This window comes from Manacus vitellinus, unplaced genomic scaffold (genome assembly GCF_001715985.3).
Source record: "Manacus vitellinus isolate BGI_N305 unplaced genomic scaffold, ASM171598v3 scaffold_28_pilon, whole genome shotgun sequence".
NCBI classification, from domain to species: domain Eukaryota; kingdom Metazoa; phylum Chordata; class Aves; order Passeriformes; family Pipridae; genus Manacus; species Manacus vitellinus.
The window spans coordinates 6,687,199-6,701,301 of NW_021940122.1; the positions used below are offsets into that span (position 1 = coordinate 6,687,199).

Consider the following 14,103-nt stretch of genomic DNA (forward strand, 5'->3'; position numbering starts at 1 on the left):
AGGAATTAGAATGGGACAATTAAGGAAAGACAGAATTCCTGACCCGGTTAATACTGCTGAGGAGCTTCCAGTATAATCCCAAATTTGGCTTATTTAAATGCCATGGGAACAGCAGGTAAATTTCCAAACTGGGAATGAAGTCTTGTTTTTCTTGAGAATGTTGTCTAAATTAGACACAGATTAATTAGTTTTGCCACCTTGGCAAAGAAACAGTATCTCACATTTTTTTTCATTCATCCTTATCACCACTAACATTCATGGTAACACTATAAAGTGAGGGAACAAGAAAGAGTCAGCTGAAAATTTATTTTTAACAGAAAGGGTTAAAACTAAGGTAGGCTTAGCAGGTTCACAAAGCAAATATTTACAAACACAGAAGCTAGCAACATGTTTCTTTCCTGCACTGCCTAAGATTGAGCTGAAGAAGACCTCAAGGGGTTACCTAATCTGTGCCAGTCATCTATGAAAGAGGTTTGCTTAATCTGCTACAGGTATCTCCCCACCTTCTGAAGCCATACTTGAGGCACTCCCTTCTGGCACTGAGCACAAAGACAATCCGGAGAACATCTCCCCAAGAAAGGTCTCTCTGATTTCACGAACACCTTGGTTTTCAGGAAAGCGCTGAATCTTTGGGATTGAGAGCATGTGTTTTCTGTTTGCCCACACCAATTCTCTTGACAAGTTTGACATGTGCCTGCGAGTTCAGCGAAGGTTTACTGCTGTGCTTTGTGGAGGCAAGCGCTGCCAGAAGGTCTTTGGAGGATGAGGCACCCGGAGCCCCTGCGAGCAGCTACGAGGCTCTGCTGCTCTCTGCTGGGAAATGCGGGCAGAGCCCGAGCAGGAGGCTGTAATGAGGGAAGAGCTGGATTTGCCAGTATGCTCTGGCACGGTGTCTGCACACAAACACTCAGAGCCACCTGTACAAATGCAAACACGTGGGCGCAGTCTCCTCCTCAACGTCGCTGTCCAAAACGGACCCACATCAAAGGCTGCTGGTGCAGGAGCAGTCCGGGTGTAAGCCAGCAGCCTCAGCCACCTCTCTTCCCCTTGCATCCCAGCCCTCTCTACCTCATGCGGGAGCTGGCTTTCTCCACTCTGTTGCACTTACGCCTGCTTTCCTCCCAGGCTGTAATGTGGTTACTTTCTCAAAAACCCTCTGGACAGAGGGCAGAGCAACTACCCCACCACACGGGTAAGGAACCAATGTGCAGGGCAACCACATGACCCATGCAGAGTCACCAGTCAGCACATGGATGCACAGAGTTGTCTCACCAAGGACCCCAGGCCTCTTCCTCACAGCCTGTTTGGTTTTTTTTTTTATCATTGCTCCATGCCACAAAGCTACTCTTTGCTTACCAGACCTCAGGAAGGCTTTAACTACATCTGTCTGCAACGGTGCAAAACCACAGGTCAGAGAGTCTCAGGATCACAGCGTGCTGGGAACCTCGAGGCCATGGCCACAGGTATTGACTGGGCTGCTAGCAGCCTCGTGGATTGTGCAGCAGGTGAGCTCACTCCTCCAGCCAGCACCCTCAGTCTGGGCCCCGACAGCAGCTCCTGCACAACAGAGGGGAACAAATTCCCCAGCCTGGTGCTGACTGAGGCCCTCTGCTCCCTTGAGCAATGGCGTTTAATTTTCTAATATGTTTCATCTCATGCATCTCGTTATGATTTTAAAGTAGCAGATGAAGCTACAGGACTTTTACACAGGCATTTTCAGGATTTGGCTATCATACATGTATATTTATAGCTCAATAAAATAAGAAGAAATATTCAAAGTAAACAGACTGTGGAAAGTGATTTCTTCCAACTCTCCACTGCAGACTTGCAAGAAACCAATCAAAGAGGCTCAGGAGTGGTTTGAGCGTAATTTATTAACCCAAAAGGGGCCGCATTGTTAACCAACATTATTTATAGTGAATGTCTCAAACATCTCTACTGAACAATTGTGTGATACTGCAGGGACAAATGCAATGAGTTACTACAGAGATAGGACAAAACCAGCAGCAGGTCTTTGTTACAGCTGTTAGAAGAAGCATCCTCAAGAGACAGACATTGAATCTCTAATGGCTATCTTATTTCTCTGACAATTTATTTAAGTTTTAACTTAACAGCAGGAATGATAGCCACAGTTACACAGTGACTCCCAATAAAGGAGCATATTGCTGATCTGCAGCTGGTGTTTTCTTATTTATTTCAAGGTCTTTAAGTTCCAGACTTAGCATATGGTGCCATATAAATAATGATATAATAATACGTTTTTGCTTTCCATGTGCCCGGGTAGAAAAAAGCCATGTGATTTATCTTACATGAGCATTGTATTTAAGGCATTATTTTGCTCAGAATTTTTAATGCATTTAAAATGCAGCTTCTGCTTTTTGTAATCTGTTCTTTTGAAAGAATAAACAGAGCAGTGATGTTTATTTAATAGAGTCATTCATCTTAGTTCCTTGTGCAAAATCCTAGCTTTCCAGTCCCAGCAGCCAGATCCCTGCAGTAGGCAGTGGGGTTGGAAATGGAGAGATCTGCTGTTTACCAATGAGGCACAGATGAAAGGAACACACAGGGCTCTAGATTTACCCACAGCACAACGCTATTTGAAGCCAGCAGGCAGCTGAGAACTGCTTAGTCCCATCCAGTAAAGGACAGAAAGGAGAAACTCATGGGAAAACTTCTGTAGGGAGTCATGCTGTGGAGAACACAGCACTCGGATGGCTCAGCACACAACATACACAAGTTTAATATCAAGGTGAGTCCTTCAGATAAAACTGTAACTGCAGTTACCAGAGCAAACACCACCGCCATAGAGTATGACAAGGATGTAACTGTTCAGAGCTTTCCTTTTAAACCCTTGATAAACAAGCTCTGTGAGCATTACAACTGCAGAAACACCCAGCTGGAGGGCAGGGAAGATCTCAACTCATACCTCAAGTGTTTCTGGATGTTGCTGTCTTAAGTTTCTAGACCGGCTGCAAAACCTCATCAAGCAAAAACTTCTTGACAGTTGCAAGAGTCTTCAAAGCTATAAGTGTTGCAAATGTGGGTTTATAACTGCACAGGTCATTGCAGAACAATCAGAGTATTTTTAAGGGGCAAAGAAGACTAACCAGTGAATATTCTACTTGCAAACACAAGCCTGATCCGTTGGTCCACAACTCCTAGAGGAAATATGACAGGGTCCACTAATCAAAGACTGACAACCCCAAACACCAGACACCATGCTGTACCCTCTCCCATCATGTGAGGATTGGATAATCAGTGGAGATTGAAGGAGTTAAATCCTGAAATCTCCCTGAAAGTCCACCCATCCAACTGCCTAAGACCCTTCAATGATTTTACCAATTTTACCCAGAATCTTTCAAGATCTTCCCAAGAAGATCTTGACAGACCAAAAAAACCTTCACACTCAAAGAGCCAGAAGTCCCATTGCTGTCCGGAACCATCACAGTCACATGGCAAAGTGGGAGAGGCCAGATGGGCTCAGGGGACTCAAGTAATGACCTGACATCCCGTGAGTGCAAACAGCTGTGCTCCAGTGCAAGATGAACTGAGTGGTCAGCGTGGTTGAGGAGATGGACAGCACTGTCATAAACCTGTACTGGAGCAGTGGGGCAACTGTTCATCTTAAAAGCTCAACAGCATACCCTGAAAAACACACACAAACTGAGCTGCTCTGAATGGAAGTGACATCTGTATGTTTAGAACAGCTTTTGAAGTCCTATATTTCCCTCCCTCTCACCCCACATAAGCCCCCATGGCAGTTTCAGCCATTCGTTTCAATTCCAGCTCTTGCAAGAAGCAGAATATGTCAAAAGCTGGTTACTGTAGTAACCTAGCACAGCTTTTATCTCTATTCCTTTCATGTCTTCTTTGGGGGAAACTGGCAATCTGTTTATTTGCTTTTTCTGACGAAGTTCATCACGCAGCACACCAACTGTCTGTGTCCGTGTAAAACTGAGAAGAAAGTACCTCTCACATGAATGCACATGTAAATATTTCTCTTGGCACTCTACTACCCCACCTCTTCCTTCCCTGCTTCCCTTTATGAGCTATTTGACATGTCTTTTTCCATCTGCCCCTCCATGCACAGCTTTTCTCCGCCCTTCTCCTCCAGGCTTCCTCACTACCATGGCAATTATTAACAGGGCCAACAGCAGCAAATGGCTTCCCTGGGCTTTCCTGAATCCCTCATATGAGCGTGGGAATGTCAAAAGGACACTGGAACTCACAGTGAAGTATCTCAGCTCCTTGCAAAACAGAAGGCCAGTGGCAGGCTGGGCTATGGGCAACCTCCCCCCTTCTCTGTGCCAAGGGAGGCCCCACAGACAGTTCTCTGGCTCTGGCACACACCGAGAAACCTCTCTGGCTGCTTCGAGGGGAACAACAACACAGGCAAGGAGGCGGCTGCCAGGATCAGAAGCAGAACCAAGACCAGGACCAGAGTTAGTGCCAGGACCAGGGCCAGGGCTAGGCACTGCCAACAACAGCATCCTGGCCTGGATCAGCAACAGTGTGGCCAGCAGGACTAGGGCATTGAATGTCCCCCTGTCTTCGGCACTGGTGAGGCCACACCTCCAGTCCTGTGTCCAGTTCTGGGCCCCTCGCTACAGGAAGGACATTTGGGTGCTGGAGCAAATCCAGAGAGGGGCAACAAAGCTGAAAGAGTCTGGCGCACAAGTCCTGTGAGGAGTGTCTGAGGGAACTGGGGTTGTTTAGCCTGGAGAAAAGGATGCTCGGGGGGAACCTCATCGCTCTCTACAACTGCCTGAAAGGAGGTTGTAGCCATGTGGGCATCAGTCTCTTCCTCCAGGCAGCTAGTGACAGGATGAGAGGATGCCAGCTGCACCAGGGGAGGTTCAGTTTGGATATTAGACCAAAGTTCTTCACATAAAGGGTGATTAGACATTGCAATGGGCTTATCCAGGGAGGTGATGAGGTCACCATCCCTGGTGCTGCTTAAGGAAAGACCAGACGGGCACTTAGTGCCATGGTGTAGTTGACATGGTGGTGTTCCGTCACAGGTTGGACTCGATGCTCTCAGAGGTCTCTTCCAACCTGACTGATTCTGGGATTCTGGAATTTCCTCACCCGCCCTCCCCTCTCCCCCCCGGCGCTTCCGCCCTGACCCAACATGGCCGCGCGGCACCCGCCGCCCACGTGACCCAGCGGCACCGCCCACCCACCCACGTGACGGCGGTTTCCCCGGCAACCGCCCCGGCGTCCCGCACCGCCCCCCCCCGGCCAGTGCCGAGCAGCAGAAGCGGGCGGGGCGCGAAGCGCCCCCTTTTACCTTGTCCTTGCGGACCCGGGGGCAGGTGAGGGAGAGCCCCGGCCCCGGAATTGCCTTCTCCCAGGCAGCTGTCAGCTAAGACAAAAGGGCATGGTCTTAAGCTCTGCCAGGGAGTTTGGGTGGATATATTAGAAGAAATTTCTTGCAGAGAGGGGTAAATCAGGCATTGAATGGGCTGCCCCGGAAGTGGTGGATTCTCCGTCCCTGGAGGTTTTTAAGATGAGGCTGGATGTGGCACTTAGTGCCATGGTCTAGTAACCACGGCGGTAGTGGATCAAGGGTTGGACTTGATGATCTCAGAGGTCCTTTCCAACCCGGCTGATTCTATGATTCTGTGATTCTGTGATTCCCGGGCTACACCGACCCGCGCTGCCCCCGAGCAGCTTCCTCGCCGAGCGCCCGGTATCTTTTGTCCCCAGGCTCAACGCCCCCTTCCCAATTGCAGAGATGGCTTCAGACAACGCTGCTGTCACCGGGACCCCCAAAACCTTGAAGCAGCCGTGGCTGCTGCCTCCTGTCCCGGGCGGGAGGGAGAAACCGGGCAGGACTCTGCCTGCGCTCAGTCACAGATCTGGGAATGGGAGAGCAGGGCGTGGATACAGCACAGCCCACAGCCAGCTGCTCAAGGAGGGAATGGGTGAAACCTACACAAATTTCGGTGGCTTGCTGCCAGGGAGCAAGACGGGGACTGTGTCAGACAGGGAGAGGAGCCAGGAGCTGAGGGCAACCCCAGCACAGGCAGGTTGCTGGTAAGAGGGATCACCGACGGCCCCAGGCAAGGAAAGGTCATGAATCAGGTCTGGGATCCATCCAAGAGACTTCCATAGAAACAGAACTACCTACAATACATATTTACAGAGTCCCCCTAGGACAACTAGTTAGTAAGTGAGGATCAGGCACAGGCCAGTTCTGAACCTGAGCTTAAATGGAGTTCCTGGGATCATGCAGAAGGTGCAGGTGGGTTCAGTCACAGAAATTAAAGCGTATTAGTGCATGTTTTAAGAGGGGTTGCAGCATATTTGCAGAAGGTTACAGTAACATGATGTATCTGATCTGTGGAGATGCATGTTTAAAATATTCTTTGTTCTTTATTTGTTAAATATTTTAGCAAGAGCACAACAATCATTCAGAATCCAAAGTGGAAGAATCTAGCATACTGTCACCTGCTGAATCATCTGAGGACCAGACACCTGTAGTTGAATCCCCACCATCACTGGATGACTTACCTGCGTTTAAAACACCAGCTGTCTGTAGTGGAATTGCCAGTGTCTGCAGATGAGCTGATTATTGAGAAACTACCACGTTCTGAGGACCAGTTACCGCTCATTGAATAGTCCACATCCAGGGAAAGCTCACCTGACATCGGATCATCTGTGGGTGAACTGTCAAGTTTTGAAGTCAAGATATACATGTCTGACTCCACACAGGATGGTAACAGATCTGAGGCTGCAGCAGCAGCAGCAGAGACTGCATATGAAACACCAGAGCCAACGATATTTGAAAATGCCTATCAAATGTCCATCGATTATGTGGAGAAACATAACATTATGCAGATATTTCAGGTGAAATATATATTTCCTTCTCTTTCCAGAAGCTTAGATGAGAAGCTTGGCCTAAAGTTAGCTTGAGCCAAATTATCCCTTCCCCAGATCCCTCCTTGTCCTTGTGCTTTCCTAAGTGTAAACTTAGGAAAAGCAGTAGAAAAGGACCCTTGATCATCTTTGAGGTTTGAAAGAGATGCTTGCTTTTTAAAATGCAGATAGTGTTGGAGCAGAAAGTGCAGCCACCCACCTACCCAAGGATCAATAATTCTTTCCTTCTGTCTGTCTCTGTCTCAGGAGATCACAGAAAAATTGGTGTACTCTAAACCTGATGACCCCTTGAAGTTCATACTGATGGAGGTATGGTCTTGCTGAGGCTCAGTGGGGACTGCCTGTTAGGGCCACAGCAGAAAGCCAGCTTTACTGAGCACACCAAAGTTAGGGTCAAGCCAGGACTGTTTCTCTCACTGTGTATCTTCTTGGGAGGAGGAAAAGCCCAGGGCAGGAGCAGAGTGCTTGGGATGCGAGGGGCCGCGTGTGCTCCAAAAGGAGAGGGAGAGAAGGTACGAGAGTGTGAGTGAAGAGTTCAGTTTGGGGGAAGGATGGGGTAAATGTGCCCTGGAGTTACCTGAGAAATGAGGGAAGCTTAAGGACAGATATAGGGCCCCTCTGTGACCCTTCCCCAGCTACCTCTATCCTAGACTGGGAGGGAACACTTTTTTGCCCACACACCTCTATTCAGGAGAGCTGTCTCTGCTGATCCTGCAGGGTATTAAAACACAGCTAATTCAAAGTCAGTCAAATTAGACAATAGTTTAGGAGTGAGTAGAAGTATGGGTTGCTTCTTGGGAAAAGGAGGAGGTTAGAGAAAAGAAAGCAGACAGAGAAAGAGAGTGAGTCTTTTCCTTCGTTACCCTCTAGTCAGTCAGGAAAAGCACCATCTTTGTGGTTTGCTGCTGGGTTCATGGTGTACTGAACACAAAACCTACAGAGGAATGGCAAGGCAGTTCTAGGCACCAGTGTGTGAGGAAATAAGCTCCCAAATGACCCTTTTCCTTTTCCTTTGTCCAGGTGCAGTCTATGATAGAAGCCAGGCAGGCAGAAATGGAGAGAATATCAGAGGAGAACAAAGATGTGTAGGTGTTTCTAGAAGAGGCCTGCACACTCCTTTTGGGCCCTACTGACCTTGCTATTGTGATATTGCATCATGCTTTTGTAGTCATTGGCAATAACTTGGAAAAGGTCTGCGTGTGTCTGTCTTTCATGTTTTCCCTGTTCTGTATGCTTCTGCTTCCCCTTGGGTTTAAATCCTGCAACCAAATATTGGTATGGAATCACAAACTCAGATCTAAGTGTGCATGGACCTGCATGCACATATGGCACACCTTGAAGAGGCAGGTCTGCTGAACTCCTATGTGGTCTGTGCATACAAATGCATAAGTCCCATATTTAGGCCACTCCTAGACTCTGCTTTTCCATGCAGAGAAATCCCACAGCTCAGACAACACAAGCACAAAAGCAAGTAGAATTTAAGAGCAGCCCTGGAAAACCCACAACCCTTTCTTTTTTTCCTGCTGCATTGGTGGCACACAGCTGTGCAGCTATGCAGCAGCACCAGTGCCCATCTAATACTTTGATGGGCTGGGTCTGGGCTTTCCCGCTGGCCCCAGAGCTCCTCTGATGCAAGAAGCTGTCTTCTGCCTCTTCCACACACTGGGTGCAGCTGTCACACCCTTAATCATCCCTGTTGGGTACCAATCACTCTGCTTCTTGGGGTTGCCTTACTTGTATCATTTCAAGTACAGTGCATATCTTGATAACCAAAACAGTAAAGCAACAGTTGCACACACCCTTAATAGCTTCAGAAAACATTGTCCCTCAGGAATGTGGGAGGTGAATAAAACTAAACAAACCAAAACCAAGCACTGCTAGCTCAGGAAATTCATCAGAGTTGAGGTACATTTCGCAAACACGTCATTTGAGCTGCTTTTGATTCTTAAAATACAATTCTCATTTTCATACTATCCAAGTGTCTGTTTCCACCCTGATAAGAAACTTTGTCTTTCTTTTTTTTGTATCTTGCCTGAAGATTATTGAAAATGTGCAACAGAGCATACTATTGTTTTGGCTTCATGTATTGTGTATGTGCAGTAGATGCCAGATAGTGGTTTTTTTTGTCACTAGGCTTTTCTCTTTTTTAGGCAAGTGCTCTAATTTCCTGATGGATGGCAATGTATTCCCAAATGACTGTCTCTATGACTATGAAGAGAACGCCATAGAAACTTCATCTATCTATTTTTAGCTAAAAGTCTGATGATTAGGTTGTGTGATTCTCTGCAGCACAGCTTGGGCCCGAAAAGTCTGGGAATAACAGACGCAAGTATTTGACATACAAATTCCATGTCTGAGAAGAGTTTCTTTTTTATCTAAGGTTCTCAAAAAAAAAAAAAATCAGTAACTCATATTTTTCCAGGTTAAAGGTAGGTAAGCACCCATCATTCTTAGAGCAGGGAGGTTTTTAAGGTTATTTTGAGCCTAGGAGTGGCTCAAGATTCAGATTCAATCTTTGTTGGTTTTGTAAGAACAAGCATTGAGGCCATGTTGCTGAGAACACAGCTGCACTGGGCAGGGCATGTCTCAAGGATGAAGGACCACCGCCTCCCGAAGATCTTGCTTTATGGTGAACTTGCCACCGGCTGCCACAAGAGAGGAGCCCCAAAGAGAAGATACAAGGACTCCCTGAAACAACATCTCAGCCTCGGCCATATTGATCAACATAACTGGTCTACTCTGGCCTCCAACTGGGAGGTCTGGAGACACACCATCTATAACGCTGCTGATGCTTTTGAGAACGCACGTAGGATCACTCTCGAGGAGAAAAGACAACGCAGAAAGAATTGTGTCTTGCAGAATAGACCACCTAAGGAGTCTTTCTGCTGTGCCTTTTGCAATCGGATATGTCTGTCTCATATTGGCCTCATTAGCCACCAACGTGCTTGTAACAAACGTGGGTAGAGCCTTCCTAAATCTTCGTTCACAAAGCCTAGCCATGAGGTGTAGACTTAGGCATCTAGGTCCCACTGAAGTGGTGAGATGCTTTTGAAATCCCTACCTATCCTTGGCAACTGGAAGAATCAGACACTGAGATTGTTTTTCAGCCTGATGTATTTTTGATCAAGAGTTTGTAAGCAGCCCTGTGTATATATGCCCTGTCCTAAAGTATCTCTGTGAAACAGAAAACGTGGAAGATGAAGACAGTGGCTGAAGCCTTCTCATCTCTATGGTCATTTGTCATCATGCTGTCACAGAAGATGGAGAAGTTGGCATGTCTTTAAATTATGTTGTAGAACAGGATTAGGGTACAGGATTGGGTACAGCCTTAACTGTGTGTTTCCTGCTTTTGTCATTTGTGTATTGTATTTCATTGTTCTGTTTTACTAATGAAAAGCTTTTGACTTGTAATATGTTCTCAGACTATAAGTGTATGCCTTCAACTTCATGTCATGATTAAGGGAGTTATGCAAGGAAAGATCCTTAATCCCTCTTTCATGTAGGTTGGAATGAACTGGAAAGCAGTCTTCTTACAAGTGACGGAAATTTTGAAAGAGAGGCCCTACCCAGAGTTCCTCAGCAAACTCAGGGCCAAAATTTTCCTTTGGTGGCCTGGCTACCTTATCTCATGCCAGCAAAGTTTCTGTGTGGTAGCAAGAAGTCTTCCCATTGCACATAAGACAGAGCACCTGTCTTTTCTGCTTCTCAGAAAAGTGAAACAGAAACAGTGTTTTCTGTTCATTTCTCTCCTCAGAGGAGAGGTCACTCTCCTTTGGGGAGCAGCAGTTGTATAGAGATGAATGAGGCTGTACTCAGGACAGCTCTTTGGGCCTAGATTTGTCATGTGTAAATGGCAAGAGACTGAGGAAGACAGTAGGCTGAGGACAATCCTTCAGCTTTCACTGACTTACAGGGAGTTGATCAGCTCTGAGCAAGGGCTTTGACCAGAAATCTTGGGGAACATACCATGAGCTGAGGAGAAATGTCACTTCCTTCACCTTGAGCCTCTTAGATGATTGAATTGTATTTTGAATTGCAGTTTTTCAAGCAAAAAGAAGCTCAGGAACTTAATTTTATGAAAACAAAAAAGCATTCTCCAGAATGTTGGCAGATTATTGTGTTTAAGCTAGTGTCACCCAGCTGTGCTTTTTTATTTGCTTCACAGTTCTTCTGAAAAATACTTTAGTCCTAGAAAAATTCTACTTTATAGTAAAGCACTGCTGTTTGTGTATAAGAAGGCTTTCCTGTGGCAAGGAGGCAAGTTAGATTTCAAATGGAAACTTTTACTGTAGTCTTAATTCCAGAGTGACTGCCCCTTTTCCATAATTTATTTCTCAAACCATTGGATCCTTATTTCTTCTTCATAAGTGGACATTTATCAACATGACACTAAACTGTCATTAAATTTCTTGCCTTGAGTGCTCTGAAGGAATTAGCAGTTCATTGTGTGTAACTGAAACTATTCCATATAAGTCCTTATAGCACACTAGTCACAGTATATTTGAATGCTCTCCAGAGTGTGCTAAGCAACGTGACTAACATCTGTTGTTTGCTCTTTTTCCTCTCCACAAGGGAGATGTCTGTGCACTGAGGTACATTCTTTTGAAAAGGGTGGTTTGTGGTTTTTTTTACCCACACCTGTGTGTTGCTGTGTGCTTCTAATGGATAAGGATAGGTCATAGAGTGAAAAGCGTTGAAGTTGGAGGTAATTTGTAGTTCCCAAGGATGATTACTCCTCAATATGAGCTGGACACCAAGAAAGTAAATTATTTTGAAGGAACAGATTTTTTTTTTTGCCGATCCATGGACAGGCACAGAAGCGTGACATCCAATTCATCTGCCAAATGGCATGACCTTATGGCCCATAGAATGTTTCTGTTGTGAACCTTGTACTCCAGAAGCAGGATGCAGAGGAGCAATCAGAAGGAAAGTGTAATCACTGTGAAATAGGTCTCTTGGATGAAAACATCAGTTTCTTTTTCTGCTATCTCTGTATGGAAGTTAAAATTACTCAGATGCACCAAGCAATACTAAAGTTGCCTATGTATTGCTTCTAACCAATGCAAAAAAACTCCAATGTTGCAACAGCTGATTAAAGATCCTTTTGAAAAGTTCACAGACTCTGCTCTGCTTCTTAGTTAGGTGGAGAGCACATTTTTCAATGGCCAGCTGCTTATAGCATGAGACATTTCATTGTGACTCATTGGATATGAATCATTGCTACATAACACCAACTTCAAGCTAGTTTAATGCCACTGATTTCAAAGTTTCACAATCATGTGAAACTTTTAGGCAGCAACAACTATTGAGGGCTTTCATGTCTGAAATGGAAGAAATTAACCTCTGGGTGAAGTCCGACAAAGAGCTCAAGAGAAAGCTCCAGCTGAAGACTGGAGAATGTGGAAGAGCTTGGAAAGGAATACACCAGGGCAAATTGATCAAACCCTATCTGACATGCCTTTGAGTTGTATTCAAGGGAAATCTGCTCTTGACCATTCTTTCAGCCAGAGGAAATGGAGAAGAAAATGAAGGTGAATGAAGAAGAAAATGACATTACCTGAAGGTCAGGCTTTAATATCCATGGCTGCATTCCTTTTTTTGGGACTGTCCTCATGGACAGAACTGATGTAGTAGCAGCACCACCAAAAGTTCATGGCCATAGCTTAACATACAGAAATGAAAAGGAGAACTTTGAGTTGTTGGGGTGACATGGATTGGATGAACGCTCATCTTCTCCAGGGGAAAGGTGGCGGGTTGGAGTGTCACTGCAGAACAGATGAATTTAGGTGAAGCAGATGCAAGAGATTTTTATATACATAATTCAACACTGGAAACTAACTGCAGACGCTGCAGTAGTTGGTCTGTTTTAGAAACAGCTGGTATGAATTAGGAGAATGGCTCTTCCTTTCCCCCTTAAGGCTATCATCTCAATTCCCCATGCAACTCCTCTCACAAGTGGGAAGAGCTCACCCTCCTTTGTGAGACCTTGCTGCTTTCAGGCACTAGGAAGGACATCTCATTGGCTTATTCATCCAGGAGTCTGGGGTAAACTTTCTATCTTCCAGTGCAGAAAATAGGAGAAACCGCTGGTATACTTTCATAAACTGCAGTGAAATAATACCATGGAAGAAATGAATTATGAGATGGACTCATTTGCTTTTTTACACTGTTACTTTGAGACCAAAAATAAGCATCTTTTTTGTTGTCACTCATTAAAGTGGCAAGAGATGGAGGAACTTGGAACTACATAGAGCTGGACTTACAAAGGTGCATGGCTATCAAAAAAGGAAGGCACTGTAGCTAAGGGAGTGCAGCTCTCCATTTACACTGACCATAAAAAATTCACTATAAACTCACAAGACTTTGAGGCAAATGCCTTATTTGGAATCACCTGGTCCAACCTTAAAAATCCTTATTATTAACTAGGAGGAAGGATCTATATTAGGGTTAGGGAGTTTGTAGGAAAAAGAGATGACCTCTGTCCTTCCTCCTTCCTGTCCCCCAGCTTTCCTTCTAGCATAAAACAGGAAACAGAGGTGTATACAGGCATGTGTAAGAGCACAATAGTTCATTAATGAGAAAAATGCATGTCATACCAGCCCTTGAAGAAAAACAGTTTCCACCCTGAGGAGGTTTTGGTGTTTGGACAGATGAGTTGACGTTAGGGAGAAGGCTATATTACATTCAGACAAATGGTCAGAGACCCAAAGATTTTTAACAGTGGCTCAAAGTTACATAAACACCATGAACAAACATCACAGCCCCTTTGAGGAGCAGAATGATGCTGGCCCTATCCCGCTATTGTTTAAGTATCCCCTTGGGTCTAGCATAATATCCTGCCTCCCTGCAAGGAGATTCAGGGGAGGGCAGCATTGCCAGTTTGCTGAAACCCCACAGTATTGAAAGCAAGTATTGCCCACCGGATAACCCAGCTTTTGGCCCTGTGGTTTGAATCCTTGGTAGGATAAGAGAGATATCTTGAGAGACTCCTTGAGAGACTCCTTGGTGCCATGATGCCGATACGTGCTTGGTATGGCAGATAGGAGTGCATACAGTAGAAACTCAGCCTATTGTTGGGAGCAACAGCTCCCTATATTTTGCATTGTTAGGCATCTAAATGTTTCCAAATGAAGAGAAAAGCACTTTAAAAATGTAAGAGCTAAGCAGGGTCCAGCATAACTCTAACAGAATCACGTTTTGTAGCTACAATTCATACACCTC

At 45.5% G+C, this 14,103-nt stretch overlaps 1 protein-coding gene across 1 annotated transcript; it reads left to right on the plus strand.

The window, feature by feature from the left end:
* The first annotated feature begins 5,632 nt into the window (after window positions 1–5,632).
* TEX55 (testis expressed 55) lies at window positions 5,633–9,238 on the plus strand. The gene is made up of 5 exons (XM_018074616.2): window positions 5,633–5,692; window positions 6,399–6,852; window positions 7,129–7,191; window positions 7,903–7,967; window positions 9,033–9,238. Exons 2-5 carry the CDS (start codon window positions 6,700–6,702, stop codon window positions 9,043–9,045), a joined length of 294 nt encoding a protein of 97 aa, XP_017930105.1. The 5' UTR covers window positions 5,633–5,692; window positions 6,399–6,699; the 3' UTR covers window positions 9,046–9,238.
* The last annotated feature ends 4,865 nt before the right edge of the window (window positions 9,239–14,103 follow it).